Source organism: Danio rerio, chromosome 15 (genome assembly GCF_049306965.1).
Source record: "Danio rerio strain Tuebingen ecotype United States chromosome 15, GRCz12tu, whole genome shotgun sequence".
In the NCBI taxonomy this organism is placed as follows: domain Eukaryota; kingdom Metazoa; phylum Chordata; class Actinopteri; order Cypriniformes; family Danionidae; genus Danio; species Danio rerio.
In genome coordinates, this window is record NC_133190.1 from 7,456,424 (window position 1) to 7,472,107 (window position 15,684).

At 34.1% G+C, this 15,684-nt stretch overlaps 1 protein-coding gene across 2 annotated transcripts in view; it reads left to right on the forward strand.

The window, feature by feature from the left end:
* pik3cb (phosphatidylinositol-4,5-bisphosphate 3-kinase, catalytic subunit beta) overlaps nt 1-15,225 on the forward strand; it is a 96,970-nt gene extending 81,745 nt beyond the window's left edge. For both annotated transcript variants that reach the window (XM_005157466.6, XM_073924378.1), the window contains exons 18-25: nt 3,721-3,905; nt 4,149-4,258; nt 4,346-4,424; nt 9,209-9,376; nt 11,203-11,326; nt 11,458-11,603; nt 11,794-11,926; nt 13,599-15,225. In XM_005157466.6, the coding sequence (XP_005157523.1) occupies nt 3,721-3,905; nt 4,149-4,258; nt 4,346-4,424; nt 9,209-9,376; nt 11,203-11,326; nt 11,458-11,603; nt 11,794-11,926; nt 13,599-13,730 (1,077 nt within the window). In that variant the 3' untranslated portion in view covers nt 13,731-15,225. The remainder of the gene's footprint in view (nt 1-3,720; nt 3,906-4,148; nt 4,259-4,345; nt 4,425-9,208; nt 9,377-11,202; nt 11,327-11,457; nt 11,604-11,793; nt 11,927-13,598) is intronic.
* Nucleotides 15,226-15,684: the final 459 nt, after the last annotated feature.

Below are 15,684 nucleotides of genomic sequence, written 5' to 3' on the forward strand. Positions count from 1 at the left end.
TAGCAACCACTCAGAATACAATAGCAACCAACTAGCAACATCTTAACAACTACCTGGAACACCATAGCAATGCCTTTGCAACCACTGAGAACACCTTAGCAACTGCCTAACACCTTAACAGTCAAATGCCCTAGCAACCCCTTTAGGACACCCTAGCAACACCTTAGCAATGACCACCTAGCAACCACCTAGCCCGAAACATGCCAATCTTTACTATAAACCAGCTAACCTATATGTAGTTATCTCTCTATGCCAGCTGCTTCAATCTTCTTAAAAACTATTTCAATTATTTAATTTTTAAAACTGCTTCAAAATGAATGAGGCTTTCTCAAGATACCATAAAGTATGTCTACGAACTCTACTTTTCTAGTTGTCTTTTTACTATTCTGCCCTTGTAAAATAGTTGCCCTTCTTTAACTAGACAGATAGACATCTCCTTCCACTGAGATTTTGAACTGGAACATTTGGATTCATTGTGACCACCATTTTAAATGTAGGTGGAACAGAGTAAATCTGAAATACAGAGAGTACACATACATAATAAAATGAGAATTGAAGAAATATTACTGTACAATCGAAAGAGATGTTCACACAGTATCACCACAATGATGTGGATGCATGTATTTTTGATCTAAACTAAAGCAGTCTTATTAAACAAAGTTTATCATAAAAATGTCCCCGACACTAGAAAATAATGCACACGAAATCCTTGATAAAAATGTCAGTGATTACAGACAAAGCTTCTATAAGTGATTACCAAATGAATAGATGGCTGAAAGTCTGAGAGACTGTGTGGCTGTCTGCTTCAAATTTTCTCAATGCTAAGATTAGAAGAACAGTTCCACCCAGTGGACCAAAAATGAACTACACTGCAACCAGCACATGTTTAAATGAACTTGCATTTTCTTACAATACAAAACCTATATTATACAGTTGAAGTCAGAATTATTAGCCCCCTTTGGAATATTTTGCTTTTTTAAATATTTCCCAAATGATGTTTAACAGAGCAAGGAAATTTTCACTGTATGTCTGATAATATTTTTTTCTTCTGGAGAAAGTCTTATTTGTTTTATTTCGGCTAGATTAAAAGCAGTTTTTAATTCAAATGAAATATGTATTTTAAGTCAAAATTGTTAGCCCCTTTAAGCTATATATTTCTTTCAATAGTATACAGAACAAACTATCATTATACCTTGCCTAATTACCCTAACCTGCCTAGTTTAAGTAATTAACCTAGTTAAGCATTTAAATGTCACTTTAAGCTGTATAGAAGGGTCTTTAAAAATATCTAGTAAAATATTATTTACTGACATCATTATTATTATTATTAGAAATGAGTTATTAAAACTTTTATGTTTAGAAATTTGTTAAAAAAAATCTCTCTGTTAAACCGAAACTGGGGAAAAAAATAAGGAGGCTAATAATTCTGACTTTAACTGTATGTCAATAAACCTAAAAGTGGTGGTGCAGATTGTTTTTTTAAGGATCGGTTGTGTTTATGGGTTGCAAAGCACTTTGAAACACTTGATATGCAATAGTTCCAACAGACTGTTACTCACGTGAGTTGTGCATAAAGACTGTAAATACAGATGTAGCACCACATCTGTAGACAGCTTTCAGCTGCTAATCCTAACCTACACATCATTTACCTCCTCACGTTGTAGCACTGCTGATGTGTAATATGGGTGCGCACTGGAGTCTTCGGCTTTAAAAAATTTGTCAACTTAGAATTATAAGGTTCTATCTGACATAAATTGAATTATTCATTCATTCATTCATTTTCTTGTTGGCTTAGTCCCTTTATTAATCCGGGGTCGCCACAGCGGAATGAACCGCCAACTTATCCAGCAAGTTTTTACGCAGTGGATGCCCTTCCAGCCGCAACCCATCTCTGGGAAACATTCACACACACACACTCATACACTACGGACAATTTAGCCTACCCAATTCACCTGTACTGCATGTCTTTGAACTGTGGGGGAAACCGGAGCACCCGGAGGAAACCCACGCGAACTCAGGAGAACATGCAAACTTCACACAGAAACGGCAACTGAGCTGAGGCTCGAACCAGCGACCTTCTTGCTGTGAGGCGAACGTGCTACCCACTGCGTCGCCCCTGAATTATTCACATATTCTTATTAAATGACGACTTATTTACATTATGGTATGCTTTTTTTAGAAGTTGTTTACACTTTTTAGACTTTTTATTTAATCAATAAATGTTACTAGGGATGCACCGAAATGAAATTCTTGGCTGAAGCCGAAACTGAATAATAATGAATTGCTTGGCCGAAGGCCGAATACTGAATGCGGTGTTTTGCATTTTTTTCCATTTAGTTTGCCAATTTTTTCACCATTACAATAATTAAACAGTAAAAATTATCTTTTAACTATTTTGTGTTGCTTTTCAGAGAAATAAATCAAATAACAAAAATACAATTTCAAAAATATTTATTTAACACTGAACATTTTTTAACATTCCAGCAGATAATATACAAACAAAGCACAATATAACTTTAAATAAATAAATTTATTTATCCGTAGTACGAGCCCGTTTACTCTCTGCGCTGTTTTCATCTCCTGCGCTGTGCATCACCTGACCGTCCGTCTCCAACACCTAGCGGCTTTCCCAAGTCCAACTCGGCCTGGATCATTTCTCGTGTGCGCAGCTTTTTGCCCATATCCAAGTAATGATCTTTTATATCGCGGATCAAGCACAGTCGCGATGAAGTACAGGTGTTCTGAGTCCGCCTGACTAAATCGTGCCCTGACAGCTTCTAAGAGCGCACTTTTAGCTGTTTTCACTCCGCGGTCCTACTGGTTTGTTTAAAAGACGCTTTAGTGCTGCAAGTAAATGTATGACGTCTGCCACAGATGAGCTTATCTCTCTTGTTATCTGCTCAAAGGGGGCGAGAAGACAGAGAACGTTCCTCTGGACAATTCAGCAGAACAGTGTCTGCAAACGGCCGTTTTTGCCTCTTTCTCTTACACTTTAAAGCGCTTCCACACTGCTGACATGTTTGCTGCATAAAGCGCGCGCCTCTCACTCTACGCGGGTTACTATTTGATCGCGTCATTAAAAACGTCATTGTTCGGCAAAATTTATTCGGCCTTTTTGCTTATTCGGCCGAACACCGAAAGGGCTTTTTTGACTATTTTCGGACGAATAATTTCGGTTGCCGAATATTCGGTGCATCCCTAAATGTTACACACATACTGTTTGCTATATCGATGGCAAAAACGTTGACGCTCAATATCTCAAAATCATTCAGAACGCAGATAGAACCTTATAGTTCCAAGGTAACGAATTGTAACCAATTGTATTATTATATATTCATAGCATATTTTCATAGTATGCTATGAAAAAATACTGCTGTGGTAATATTTTTCTTTCACATCAAAATTTTTTGTGTGTAAATCTCTTTAAATAATCATGTTTTGTTATTGCATTTTGTCTTTCAGAATAATTTTATAATCCACTTTAAGTGATGGGTTACACATTATTTGCATCTTGCTGTTTCCATTAAGTTTGTTGTTATACCCTAATATGTCAATAAAGATAATAATAGAAATATATTATTCTTCCAATAATTTCCAGTAGTACTGTTGCTTTACAAATTGTTCAGGACAGCATTCATTGGACTAAGACATTTTTGAAAGCAGTGAGCTGGCCAGTCAACCTGACACTGAACATTTTCATGTTTTGTTATTATTTTGTAGGTTGAAGCTCTCAATAAGCTGAAAGCAGTAAATGAGTTGATAAAACTGGGCACTATAAAAACGAAGACAAAGCAAGCTCATCTGAAAGAGGCCATGATGTCATGCCTAAGACAGACAGGATTCATCGAGACACTCTCCGATTTGCATTCTCCCCTCAACCCAAACATATTGCTTGCTGGAGTCAGGTAGGATTTGTGCATGTGTGTGTTTTGTTTTATGCTTGTAGATAGTAGATGCTGCACATGAGTAGAATTTGACCAATAAAAAGGCTAAATACGAATAATGGACTATTTTAATTTGTGAAAGTTGGGACATTTATTAGAGAAAATATGCCTTTATACTTTCAGAACACTTGTGTGTTTTATCTGGCTGTCATTTTAGAAAAGACTGCATATAAAAAATATATATTTTGTAACTTTTTTTGGTAGTGTGGAGAAGTGCAAGTACATGGACTCTAAGATGAAACCTCTGTGGATCGTTTACAATAACAAGTTGCTGGGAGGAGAGACAGTGGGCATCATCTTTAAAAATGGAGATGGTAAGGGAAAGATCTTGGATGATAGCTAGAAGCTGTCCCAAGAAGACAATAACACTTGTAAACTTCTAAAATCTGTCTTTTTCTCAGATCTGAGGCAAGATATGTTGACTCTACAGATTTTAAAGTTGATGGATCTGCTGTGGAAAGAGGCCAACCTGGACCTCAGGTATAGAGAGATTGTGTGTCTGTGAGTGCGAGCAGAGGCATTGAAGCAGGAGACATGCTTATTTTTTAAAATGTAGGAAGCAAAGAGTTAGGGTAAATTGGGCATTATCAGACATCATTAATATTTCCACAGGCTCTCCACAAGGCGGCGTACATTCTCCTGTTCTTTTTATCTTAAGCACAAATGATTGTCCGAGTACACAGGAAAATAGGTACTTGATGAATATGCAGATGATACTGTGCTTTTATCCTTGCTTTCTTACTCAGGAATATGAGCCCCTTTCACACAGTGATACCGGTAAATATCTGGAAAATTTCCGGAACGACTTTACCGACATTTTCAAAAAAGCGCTGTTCACACAGGCTAGGACGTTATGGAAATTTTCCGGAAAAGAGCATTCACACATCCATTCCAAAATACCGGTAAATTCTGACATCATTCACCACAAATGAGCTTTAAACGGCTGCGCTTGTATTTGTAAACATTTGACTAAATTACAAACTCTGTGGATCATCAATATTGTGAACAACTTTCGCAGGATCACTTTCGCATGTCGAGATGTTCATAATATGCGTGTGCAGGCGCTTACAGGCTGTTTTACAGGCACACGCAAAGCTTGAAGGTAAACAAACAACGGCTTATCATAAGCATCTCATTGATGATTATTTACACAGTTGGCATTAAGAAGAACATATAAACATGATCTGACTAACTTCTAGCAGCTAAATGTGTCTGGAAAAATATTCAAAGGTTTTTATCCTCACAAACCGCGCGGACGTAAATGCGTCTGACTGTTGTGATTGGCTAAAGCAGACGTCTCACGTCAGCACGTTCTAGACGTGCACGCGCTTATTACGGTAATCTTCCTTCTGCATTCACACAGCGCAGCATTCTGGCAAATTGCCGGTAATGTTACAACTTCTCTTTCCGGAAAATAGCCAGAACGAATTTACCGGTATTTTCAAAAAGGACCTGTTCACACATACAACCTTTCCGGAAAATTGCCGGCAATTTTCCGGAAAGCTCTGTATGTGTGAAAGGGGCTATGGTCAAGTCTTGCTTAATTTTGTCTCATAGTGCAATAAAATGAAACTAGACCTGAATGTGTCAAAAACCAAAGAAATGCTCATTAACTTTGGCAAAAAAAACAAAGAACACCTGGGGCCTCATGTATCAACGCTGCGTACGAACAAAAACTTTGCGTATGCCAGGTTTTACGCTCAGAATCGCTCACGTTTGGATTTACTAACGATGAAATGAACGTGGGAATGTGTGCACCTCCTCGCCAGCTTCATGGCTGGCGTACGCACAGTTTTTGTGCGTGTCTGTTTTATTTCCATTGGCGACTCCTAGAGGCAGTTGTGTTAAATTGCACTCTACAAAGTGTCTTTGAGGCTTGCAATGGCAGCTGTATGAGACAGGTTCATCTAGCAGGTATATAAGGTTTCCATACCATACAGCTGACCAGCCAAACATTAAAGCACAATTTGCAGCAGTCGCCTGTTTTCCCAATGTAATCTGAGCGATCTACTGCACGCACATTGCTATAAAGACACCATCTGAAGATGAATTTGCATGCGTGAATCAGAAACATTTCCATTCAATAAATGTGCAAATAAAATATGATGCACAAACTTATTAATGATTCTTACTTGTCTTTCTCGTGATAAATAGTAGGCAAAATCTGATATGTAGCTGGGAAAAAAAGAAGGATGAGTTCATCAGATGCTGGATTCGAACCGAGTTCATGCTTGAATGTGTCAAAACATGTTGACATGCGTTTTACCAGCTGCACCACTGAGAGTGTTAAGGGTACTACAACATTTTACACATTTACATCGCACAATTTATTTTTTAAATCTACACAGTGCGATGTTCAGACTCAACTGTGTTAACCGCATCAGCTAAACTCTCCCCACTCTATTTTTTTCTTTTGTTGTTAATTCCGGAGGACAAACTTGCAAATAACACTGTTTCCCTGTTGTCTACCTCCGAAAGGAGCACCTCCAATTCACATTCTGTTCAAAGTTTCTCTTCTTGCTTGCTTTTGCCTTTACTTTTTCGTTGGGTTTTGCCAAAGTAGAGTCATTAGCATATTCATACGGGGGAGGAGGCAGGGAGGGGTTTTGTGCTCGTGCATGTTGCACTCAGTTTCACGTTCATCCGGATGTACAAAAGAATATGCGTGGGATTCGGCGCACGCAATGTTTTAGTATGATTTCCACGCAAGTCTTCGTACATGAGGCCCCTGCTCTCCAAAGCGTGGTCATAAATGTCACACAGGTCAATGTTGTGAAGTAATACCTAGGAACAATTATTGACAACAGGTTGAAATTTGATCAAAACACACATACAATTATTAATAAGGCTCATCAAAGACTGTTTTAATTGCGGAAAAGCTAAACTCTTTTAACATAGAGAAAGTTAAGTTCTTAAGACCTTTTACAGTTAATTTATTGAAAGTATTTTGTCCTTTTCCTTTATTTGCTGGTTTTCTTCTCTGTCTATAAAAAACAAGAATCATCTTCAAGGCATTGTTAATTTGTACTTAATTTTAGGAGTTCACCTACGAAGTCTTGCATACTATTACGAACAGCTGGTGTTGAGGATGGCACATAAAATACTAGGAGATGGCACACACCCCTTGAGCAGATATTTTGAGTGGATGCCCCTTAGGCAACAATAAGATGTTCCGCAAAACATTATAAATTAACATTTGTGCCTGAAGCAATTTGGTTACGTAAGAAATGTAGTTAACCAATGCTTATTATTAATTATTATTATCATTATATATTTTTTTTTCGTTTTTTTTTTGTGTATACTTGCTATTAAGTGTTTGTGTTCACGGCTCACAAAGTTCGATTCCTGCCTCACGGTCCTATGCCGATACTACCCCTCTCTCTGCTGCCCATGCTTTCCCGTCAATAATCTCTACTGGCCTGTCCATTAAAGGTGAAAACCCTGAAAAAAAAATACAAAAATAATAAAATAATTAAAAATAAATTAACACCTCAAGGGTACATACAAGTGCCTTAAATGTACAAAAGTGTTCCTTTTCAGGTACTAATATATACTTTTGAGGTACCAATATAGACCCTTTAAGTACAAATGTGTACCTTTTGAAAAGTTACCACCCTAGTGACCACTTGCATACCTTTATTTCTGAGAGTGTGGGCAACAGAGCATTCAGCTGCTCTGCTCCCTGGCTTTGGAACTCACAACCACCTACCATCAGAAACATTGACTCCCTTACACTATTCAAATCAAGACTAAAAACCCACTTATTTAAGATGGCTTTTAATACTTAATTGAATCTGCACTACTGCTGTGTATATTTTTTATATTATTTCTCTTGTTGTTTTATTGCTCTTGTTTTATTATACGGTGTCTTTGAGTTGCCAGAAAGGCACCTTTAAACAAAATGTATTATTATTATTATTATTATTATTATTATTATTATTATCATCATTATTATTATTATACCTGTACATATGGTTGTCAATTTGTATATTTCCATTCACTATTTAATTTTATTTTAAAAATATATTTATGCTTTTTATACTGTCTCTTTTATTCTGTTGCACTGTCGAGGCTCTGTCAAGTTCTTTCTGATTCTGCTATTGTGGTACTTGACAAAGATTTGCCAAAGTATTCCTGAGCCCATGTGGTGATATCGCTTATAGATGAGTGACGATTCTTGATGCAGTTGCTGCCACAGTTATTCAGCGTAGGCTTGCACTCTTGTCCTTTACGGACTGAAATTCCTCCAGATTCTTTGAATTTTGTAATTATGTTTTTGAAGAAATATATCCCAATTTTTTCCTATCTGTCTTTGAGAAACATTGTTTTTAAACATTTTAATAATTTTCTCACGTATTTGTTGGCAAACTGGTGATCTTCATCCCATATTTGCTCCTAAAGGACTAGACCTTTCTTGGTAATTCTTTCATAATTAAAGTCACATGTTGGCATCACCACGTTCAAATTGCATTATTTAACCAATTTACCTGATTAATAGTCTTAAAGTGCTCCTCTCCCAATTTTTTGCGATGTGTTGCAGGTCTGAATGACATGAATGGATAAGAAAATGTTTCAAATCACTACTTTTTTTTTTTTTTTTTTTTTGCGTTTTCAATACTTTGCAAATTTCTATTTATTTATTTGTTCGTTCGTTCGTTTGTTCGTTTGTGTGTGTCATCCAGCTATATAAAATTGGCTGTCTACTAAATTCTGAGTCATTATATACAAAAGAGTAAGCTGCTTTAAAATAATCATTGTTTATATATATATATATATATATATATATATATATATATATATATATATATATATATATATATATATATATATATATATATAGGCACATTAACAAAAAAAACAATTACTTGGAGCCTTGGAAAATTCATTGTGCCATTCAAAAAAAAATAAACACACACTTCAAACACAACAGCTAAATCAAAACATTTTCCAAAGTATTTTAAATATGAGTGTCTTTCTATAAATTACACAATAAGGATGATGTATGAAACATCTTCACAATTTAGTTTTTTGCTTAGAGAGAATATACCAGGCCATGTTTTAAGCATAAGTCAGAAATGTAATAGGTGAGATGAATGGGTAATAATGTGTAAATATGGCAATGAGTTAGAGTATTGCATGTGTCAGTTTCTCAAACACCTGTAAAGAGGGATCGGTCTTAATGAATTAAGATATTTTTATGTGATGCAGCTATTCATTTTGCTCTCTGAGATCATTTCAAATTGTTTTTTTTTTATGTCTTGTAGAATTGTGCCTTATGGTTGCTTGGCGACAGGAGATCATTCTGGACTCATCGAGGTAGTATCTTCAGCTGACACCATTGCGAACATCCAAAAAACAAGCAGCAACATGGCTGCTGCTGCCGCCTTCAATAAAGACGCTCTGCTAAACTGGCTTAAAGATAAAAACTCTGGGTACGTTAGACCTGTAGTAGACTATGACCTCTCTTATAAATTGATGATTTCTTTTATCCTCACTTGTAAGTCACTTAGATACATGAGTCTGCTAAATGAATAAATGTAAAATTATCAGTATTTATTAACTTTTTAACTGTATTTATTTTAATGCTAAAGTAGATTGTGCAAATCAAAGCAGCTTCAAATATCTTGACCATAGACTTATCTCTTATCAACAATTTATTCATTAAATTGGCAAATTAATAGATTGCCATCACATGCAGTAAGAAGTTTTCACAGGGGATGACAGCCATTTTCTGGTAACACGTTAGAATAACTATCCATTTTAACTAGTTAATAGATCATTAAAAACTGTTAGTTAATGAATTATAAATGATTTGTTTAACTAAAGTTAATAGTTTGTTTATTATTTAAAACTGTGCCAAAAGATAACTTACAAGCTGTTAGTTAACAAGTTATGAATGACTTGTTAACTGTATTTTAATGATTTACTATAGCTAATATATTAGTAATAGATCATGAACAAGCTGTTAGTAAATTACTTACTAAAGACTTGTTAAGCATCAGTTAATAGGTTATATACATTATTGGGACATTATTCCAGTTGCAGCTATTCTTCATTTATTAACTGTTAGTAAATAAGGAACAGTTGCAACTTTAGAATAACGTCCTAATAACATACATAACTTCACATTTTATCAGTTGTTCATAGTTTGTTAACCATCTTACCAGTGAAACTTTGTAGAACAGCAAATGGATGGAACAAGTTCAAGCTGCAAAAAATTGATGTGATATTTAACAAATGACATTTTTGTACCTTAACCTTGTTCCACTCATAGGCTTTTCTGTGTGCTGTATTTAACCACAGAAACTTCACAGATGAAATGTTGAACGTTGTGTTTAATGTTTAGAAACACACATACTGAGCCATCACATGGCAGAACAGCAGTATACAACAGAATACAAACCCATGAGGTTTGGGCACTTTTTGTGCTAAACATGAAAACAAAATAAATAAAAAAAATCTTTTATTAAAAAAGTTCTACAAAAGTTTCACCGGTATTAGTAGATGGTAAACAAACTATAAACGACTGATCTGTAAAGTGTGAGCTACTATATGGCCCCACTTTATAGTAAGCGTGCTTATCTACTATGTACTTACATAAAAAAATTAATGAAATGTACTAACTGTGTTTATAATGTATTTGAGAACACTTGTGGCGCTTTTGAGTTGGGATAGAGGTTGGGTTATGGACAGGTTTGGTGGCATAGGTACGTTTAAGGATGGGTTAAGGTGTAAGCGATGGTCAACTGTGTATTTACAAATGTAATAACAAAAGTTAATTACAGATGTAATTACATACATGTATTTAATCAATATTAAGTACACAGTAAATACATATATACAAAAAGTACATTGTAAAAACTATCAATTCCTGTACATATTAGTTAAGGCCACTTAATATAAAGTGGGACCTAATATATTAGTTAAGTGTTAGTTATCAGCTTATGTATGTTATTGGGACGTTATTTTAAAGTTGCAACTGTTCCTCATTTACTAACAGTTAATAAATGAAGAATGTTTGCAACTTTAGAAAAACGTCCCAATAACGTATATAAAATATTAACTGATACTTAACAAGTCTTTAGTAAGTAATTTACTAACAGCTTGTTCATGATCAATTACCAATATATTAGGTATAGTTAAAAATCATTAAAATACAGTTTACAAGTCATTTATAAGGGATAGTTATTCTAAAGGGTTACGCATTTTCTTATTAAAAATAGTTTCAAATCTGATTGGCATCATGATGTTTTAACAGGGATGCTTTGGACAAAGCCATTGAGGAGTTCACTCTATCATGTGCTGGTTATTGTGTTGCCACCTATGTCTTGGGCATTGGTGATCGCCACAGTGACAACATAATGGTCCGCAGTACAGGGCAGGTAGGTTGGAAAACTACTGTATATATGAAGCCATTTTAATGTTTTCCCACATAATGTGTAGTCTTCTAAAATGTCATTCTAATAAAATGCTATATACTAACGTAGTGTCTGTCTGTCTGTCTGTAATTCAGCTTTTCCACATAGATTTTGGGCACATACTGGGAAACTTTAAGTCTAAGTTTGGGATTAAGCGGGAACGTGTTCCTTTCATCCTCACACATGACTTCATCCACGTGATTCAAGAGGGAAAAACAGGCAACACAGAGAAATTTGGAAAGTTAGTAACAAACATCCTTAAGCATATTTCATCATTTTGCATATCGCTCTCACACAATATATATATATATATATATATATATATATATATATATATATATATATATATATATATATATATATATATATATAAAATATATATAAAATCCTTGATTAATGTTCTGTATATAATGTGCTTGTTTTGTGTGTAGTTTTAGGCAATATTGTGAGGAGGCATATATGATTCTGAGAAAGAATGGAAATCTGTTCATCACACTCTTTGCTCTCATGCTCACCGCAGGCCTACCAGAGCTCACGTCTGTCAAAGATATACAGTATTTAAAGGTAATCAAAGTATTAAGCAAATACAACATTGTGTGTGTGTATATGTAATATATTATATATATATATATATATATATATATATATATATATATATATATATATATATATATATATGTAATATATTATATATATATATGTAATATATTATATATATATATATATATATATATATATATATATATATATATATATATATATATATATATTATATATATATATATATATATATTTCAGTCAGAATTATATATATTTTGTCTTTTTTAAAGATTTCTCTAATAAGGTTTAACAGAGCAAGGAAATTTTCACAGTATGTCTGATAATATTTTTTCATCTGTATAAATTTTTATTTGTTTTATTTGTTTTATTTCAGCTGGAATAAAAGCAGTTTTTAATTTTTGAAACAAATTTTAATGGCCAAAATTATTAGCTCCTTTAAGCTATATGTTTTTCGATTGTCTACAGAACAAACCATCATTATACAATAACTTTCCTAATTACCCTAACCTGCCTAGTTCACCTAATTGACCTCGTTACGCCTTTAAATGTTACATTAAGCTGTATAAAATTGTTTAGAAAAAAAAAAAAAAACGGGTTGGAAAAAAATCTTCTCTCCGTTAAACAGAATATATTGAAAAATAAAGGGGGCTAATAATTCAGGGGGCTAATAATTCTGACTTCAACTGTATATATTGCACACACATTTCACACACTTTTTAACCGAATGCAAGAAATACGCTTTTTCCATACAAAGTTATGTGAATAATAATGTATCTGTCAAACTCAACTGCAAATTGTTCTCTTCCAAATCATATGAACAGAAATGAAGTATGAGTGGAACACTGGGAGATGTTTACAACACCACAATTCAGGTTTATTAGAAACTGCTGTGCAGAAATACCTTTAACATGACTACCTATCATGTCAAAGAATATTTTTAGAACAGGTTATGCCACGCAACTTTTTTTAAAATGGGACTTGTGATTTGCACAGAATAAAAAACACTTATTATCACAACACTTACATGCAGGATTTTTGCCCTGTTGATCTTTAGATCAGTTGTGAAAAGATGATACATATTAACCGTATCAGATTTCAGATACTATAAAAACACTGCCCTTCCATACCTTTAATCTCTTTAAAGAACACAAAACCTCTCTGTCTACCTTTGGGTTTCATGAAGAAAAAAATACTACACACTCAATCAATGACTTCATATTTTAAGTGATCACATTATTAAGGATAGATTTGCCACCACATTTAATTATCATTTAAATTAGATATTTAGTCCAGTTAATAGACTCATATAGAGACATGTAAAAAAAAAAAAAAAAAAACTTGCACTGTTCCACAGTATATACAGTTAATAATATAGATATTCCTTTACTTAGATTTGTTGTTATTGCTTTTAAAATTTCTATTCTTCCTGTTTTATATTGTTTCCACTTGTATAGATGTACTTTGTATTGCTATTGTTGTATTTAATAAACATATATGACAAGTACTATGCTTTTATTTTTTTGTTTACTGCAAAAATTGGATAAAGTCAGGGGAAAAAAAGAGGGGGGGGGGTCACATTTTAACAATAGATTGAACTGTTCAATGTATCATAAAGCAAAACTTTTTAAACATTACAGAATTGTCTGAACATTTCACCTGTGTTTTTTTTTCCCAGGACTCTCTGGCATTAGGCAAAACTGATGAGGAGGCCCTCAAACAGTTCCGGCAGAAGTTTGATGAAGCTCTGCGAGAGAGTTGGACCACCAAAGTCAACTGGATGGCCCACATTGTGGCTCACCCTTCATAAAATGAGTGAAACACTAATACTGAGCTCCAAATGAACTTAGACTTCACCATTAAGTGATTTAAGTGCAGTAAAACTATTTCAGTAAAAATAACTTATTTATGATCTTAGAAAATTAATCAACAAATTGCATGGATCTAAATAATCATCAAAGGTCTATAGTCTGCGGGAATAAACAAACAAAACAAAAAATAGCTTGCACAATATCATCTGCCTCTGACCTCCATATAACCATACAAACATAAAGCGTTACCATATTGGGACTGACAAAAATGGATGAGTACAAGCTCAGAGGATCAAAAGGTAAAAATGTGCCTCACTGCACAGGAAACATTATTTGTAACTGATTTCTGTTTTTTATTATTTTATTTTTTTTATTTTATTTTTTTTTCATTTGCAGGACTTTATTAAAAGAAATGACCTTACAAACACTGGAATCATGTTATAGGTATAAATATTTTATGGCTTTTAAACATTGTCATATTAAAGCACTATTTTTATTCCGCAATACTACTTTATGTACAGTATAGCAGAAATTGCTGTAAAAAAACAGAGGTTTTACACAGATTCACTGAAGAAAACTTTGAACAGACACTGTGTAGATGGTGGACCTTCTCCAATGTTTTACCTCTTTACTTCTCTTTGTTGAGCAAAGCTCATGAAGTGCCAGCTGTAAAATAGATACTTAATCTAATCCTAAGCACAACATTGTAGCCAAACCGGTTATTTGATGGTACAGTCCATGAAAATTGTTCATTTTTCTTGCCTGTTATTTTAAGTCACTGTGGGTTTACTGTATTCCTGTTGTATTCCTATTCAAAATGGAAATTCAGAATTTCAACAGTTTATTCAGTTTCAGCTTATTTGTAGAATTTCTGCACAAAAGACTCAAGAGGACCAAAAAGGGGAGGTCTAGCTGTCATGAAAGCTACTGTCTACTGACAGCTCAGTAGTAATCACAGAAATAATCAATGTTTTACTACTGATAACATGCTGTCTTGTAGTGCTGCTTTTCCTTTTTTTGGCTACGTGACTAGACGTGTATAGATGCACTGAGCATGTTATTTTTACACTGAATACACTGTGCGAATGGGATGAAAGATTGTTTTCTACTGTGATATTATTAAAACAATGCAAAAGCCTTGGACCAACATTCCAGAGATATTTGTGTGTATTGCATTAATGTTTGGGCATGTACTGTTTAGTATACGAGATAGGAAGACTTAAGAGTTGTGTGTATCAAACAAATAAAATTTTGTACTCGAGCAGGTTATGCTCAAATGTCCATTGACCTTACTCCTGCTATTAGGGGATTTCACATTTTGATGCCTTTCTGCAATATGCCAATGTAAAAGTGCTACTGTAAATGTTTTATCAAAGAGATATGGGCTCATGCGGCTGTATGCTACACAGCTCATATTTGATTTCACTGTTAATTTAATTGTGGATTTTTCTCTGTCTTGCCCATTTCATATGAATAAAAGTTGTTTTCATTTAATTTCTATTTATAACTGCAATTTTGTTTGTTGTTGGGCAGGTGGGAGAGGGAAAGCTGTAACATAGGCTTGGAATTAAAGTTTCAAAAAAAGATACACAATTTATAGTAGCTAATATGTTTTTTTGCTACTGTCAAAATTTGATAAATGACTTAGGTCACACCCCATCCATTTATATATATATATATATATATATATATATATATATATATATATATATATATATATATATATATATATATATATATATATATTAGGGGTGTCACGATTTCGATTTTTAATCGAAATCGATCGAAATTTATTCTCAATTTCGATTATCGAATCAAAAAATAGAATCGTCGATGCTGCCACGCCCCATGTCACGTCAGCTTGGCTTGCAAAGCGGGAAAAAAACAGGCTTGTTGAAGTGCTTGTTAAACTGCAGAAGCAGGAGACCCGTCGACAGAACTTAAACCCTCTCC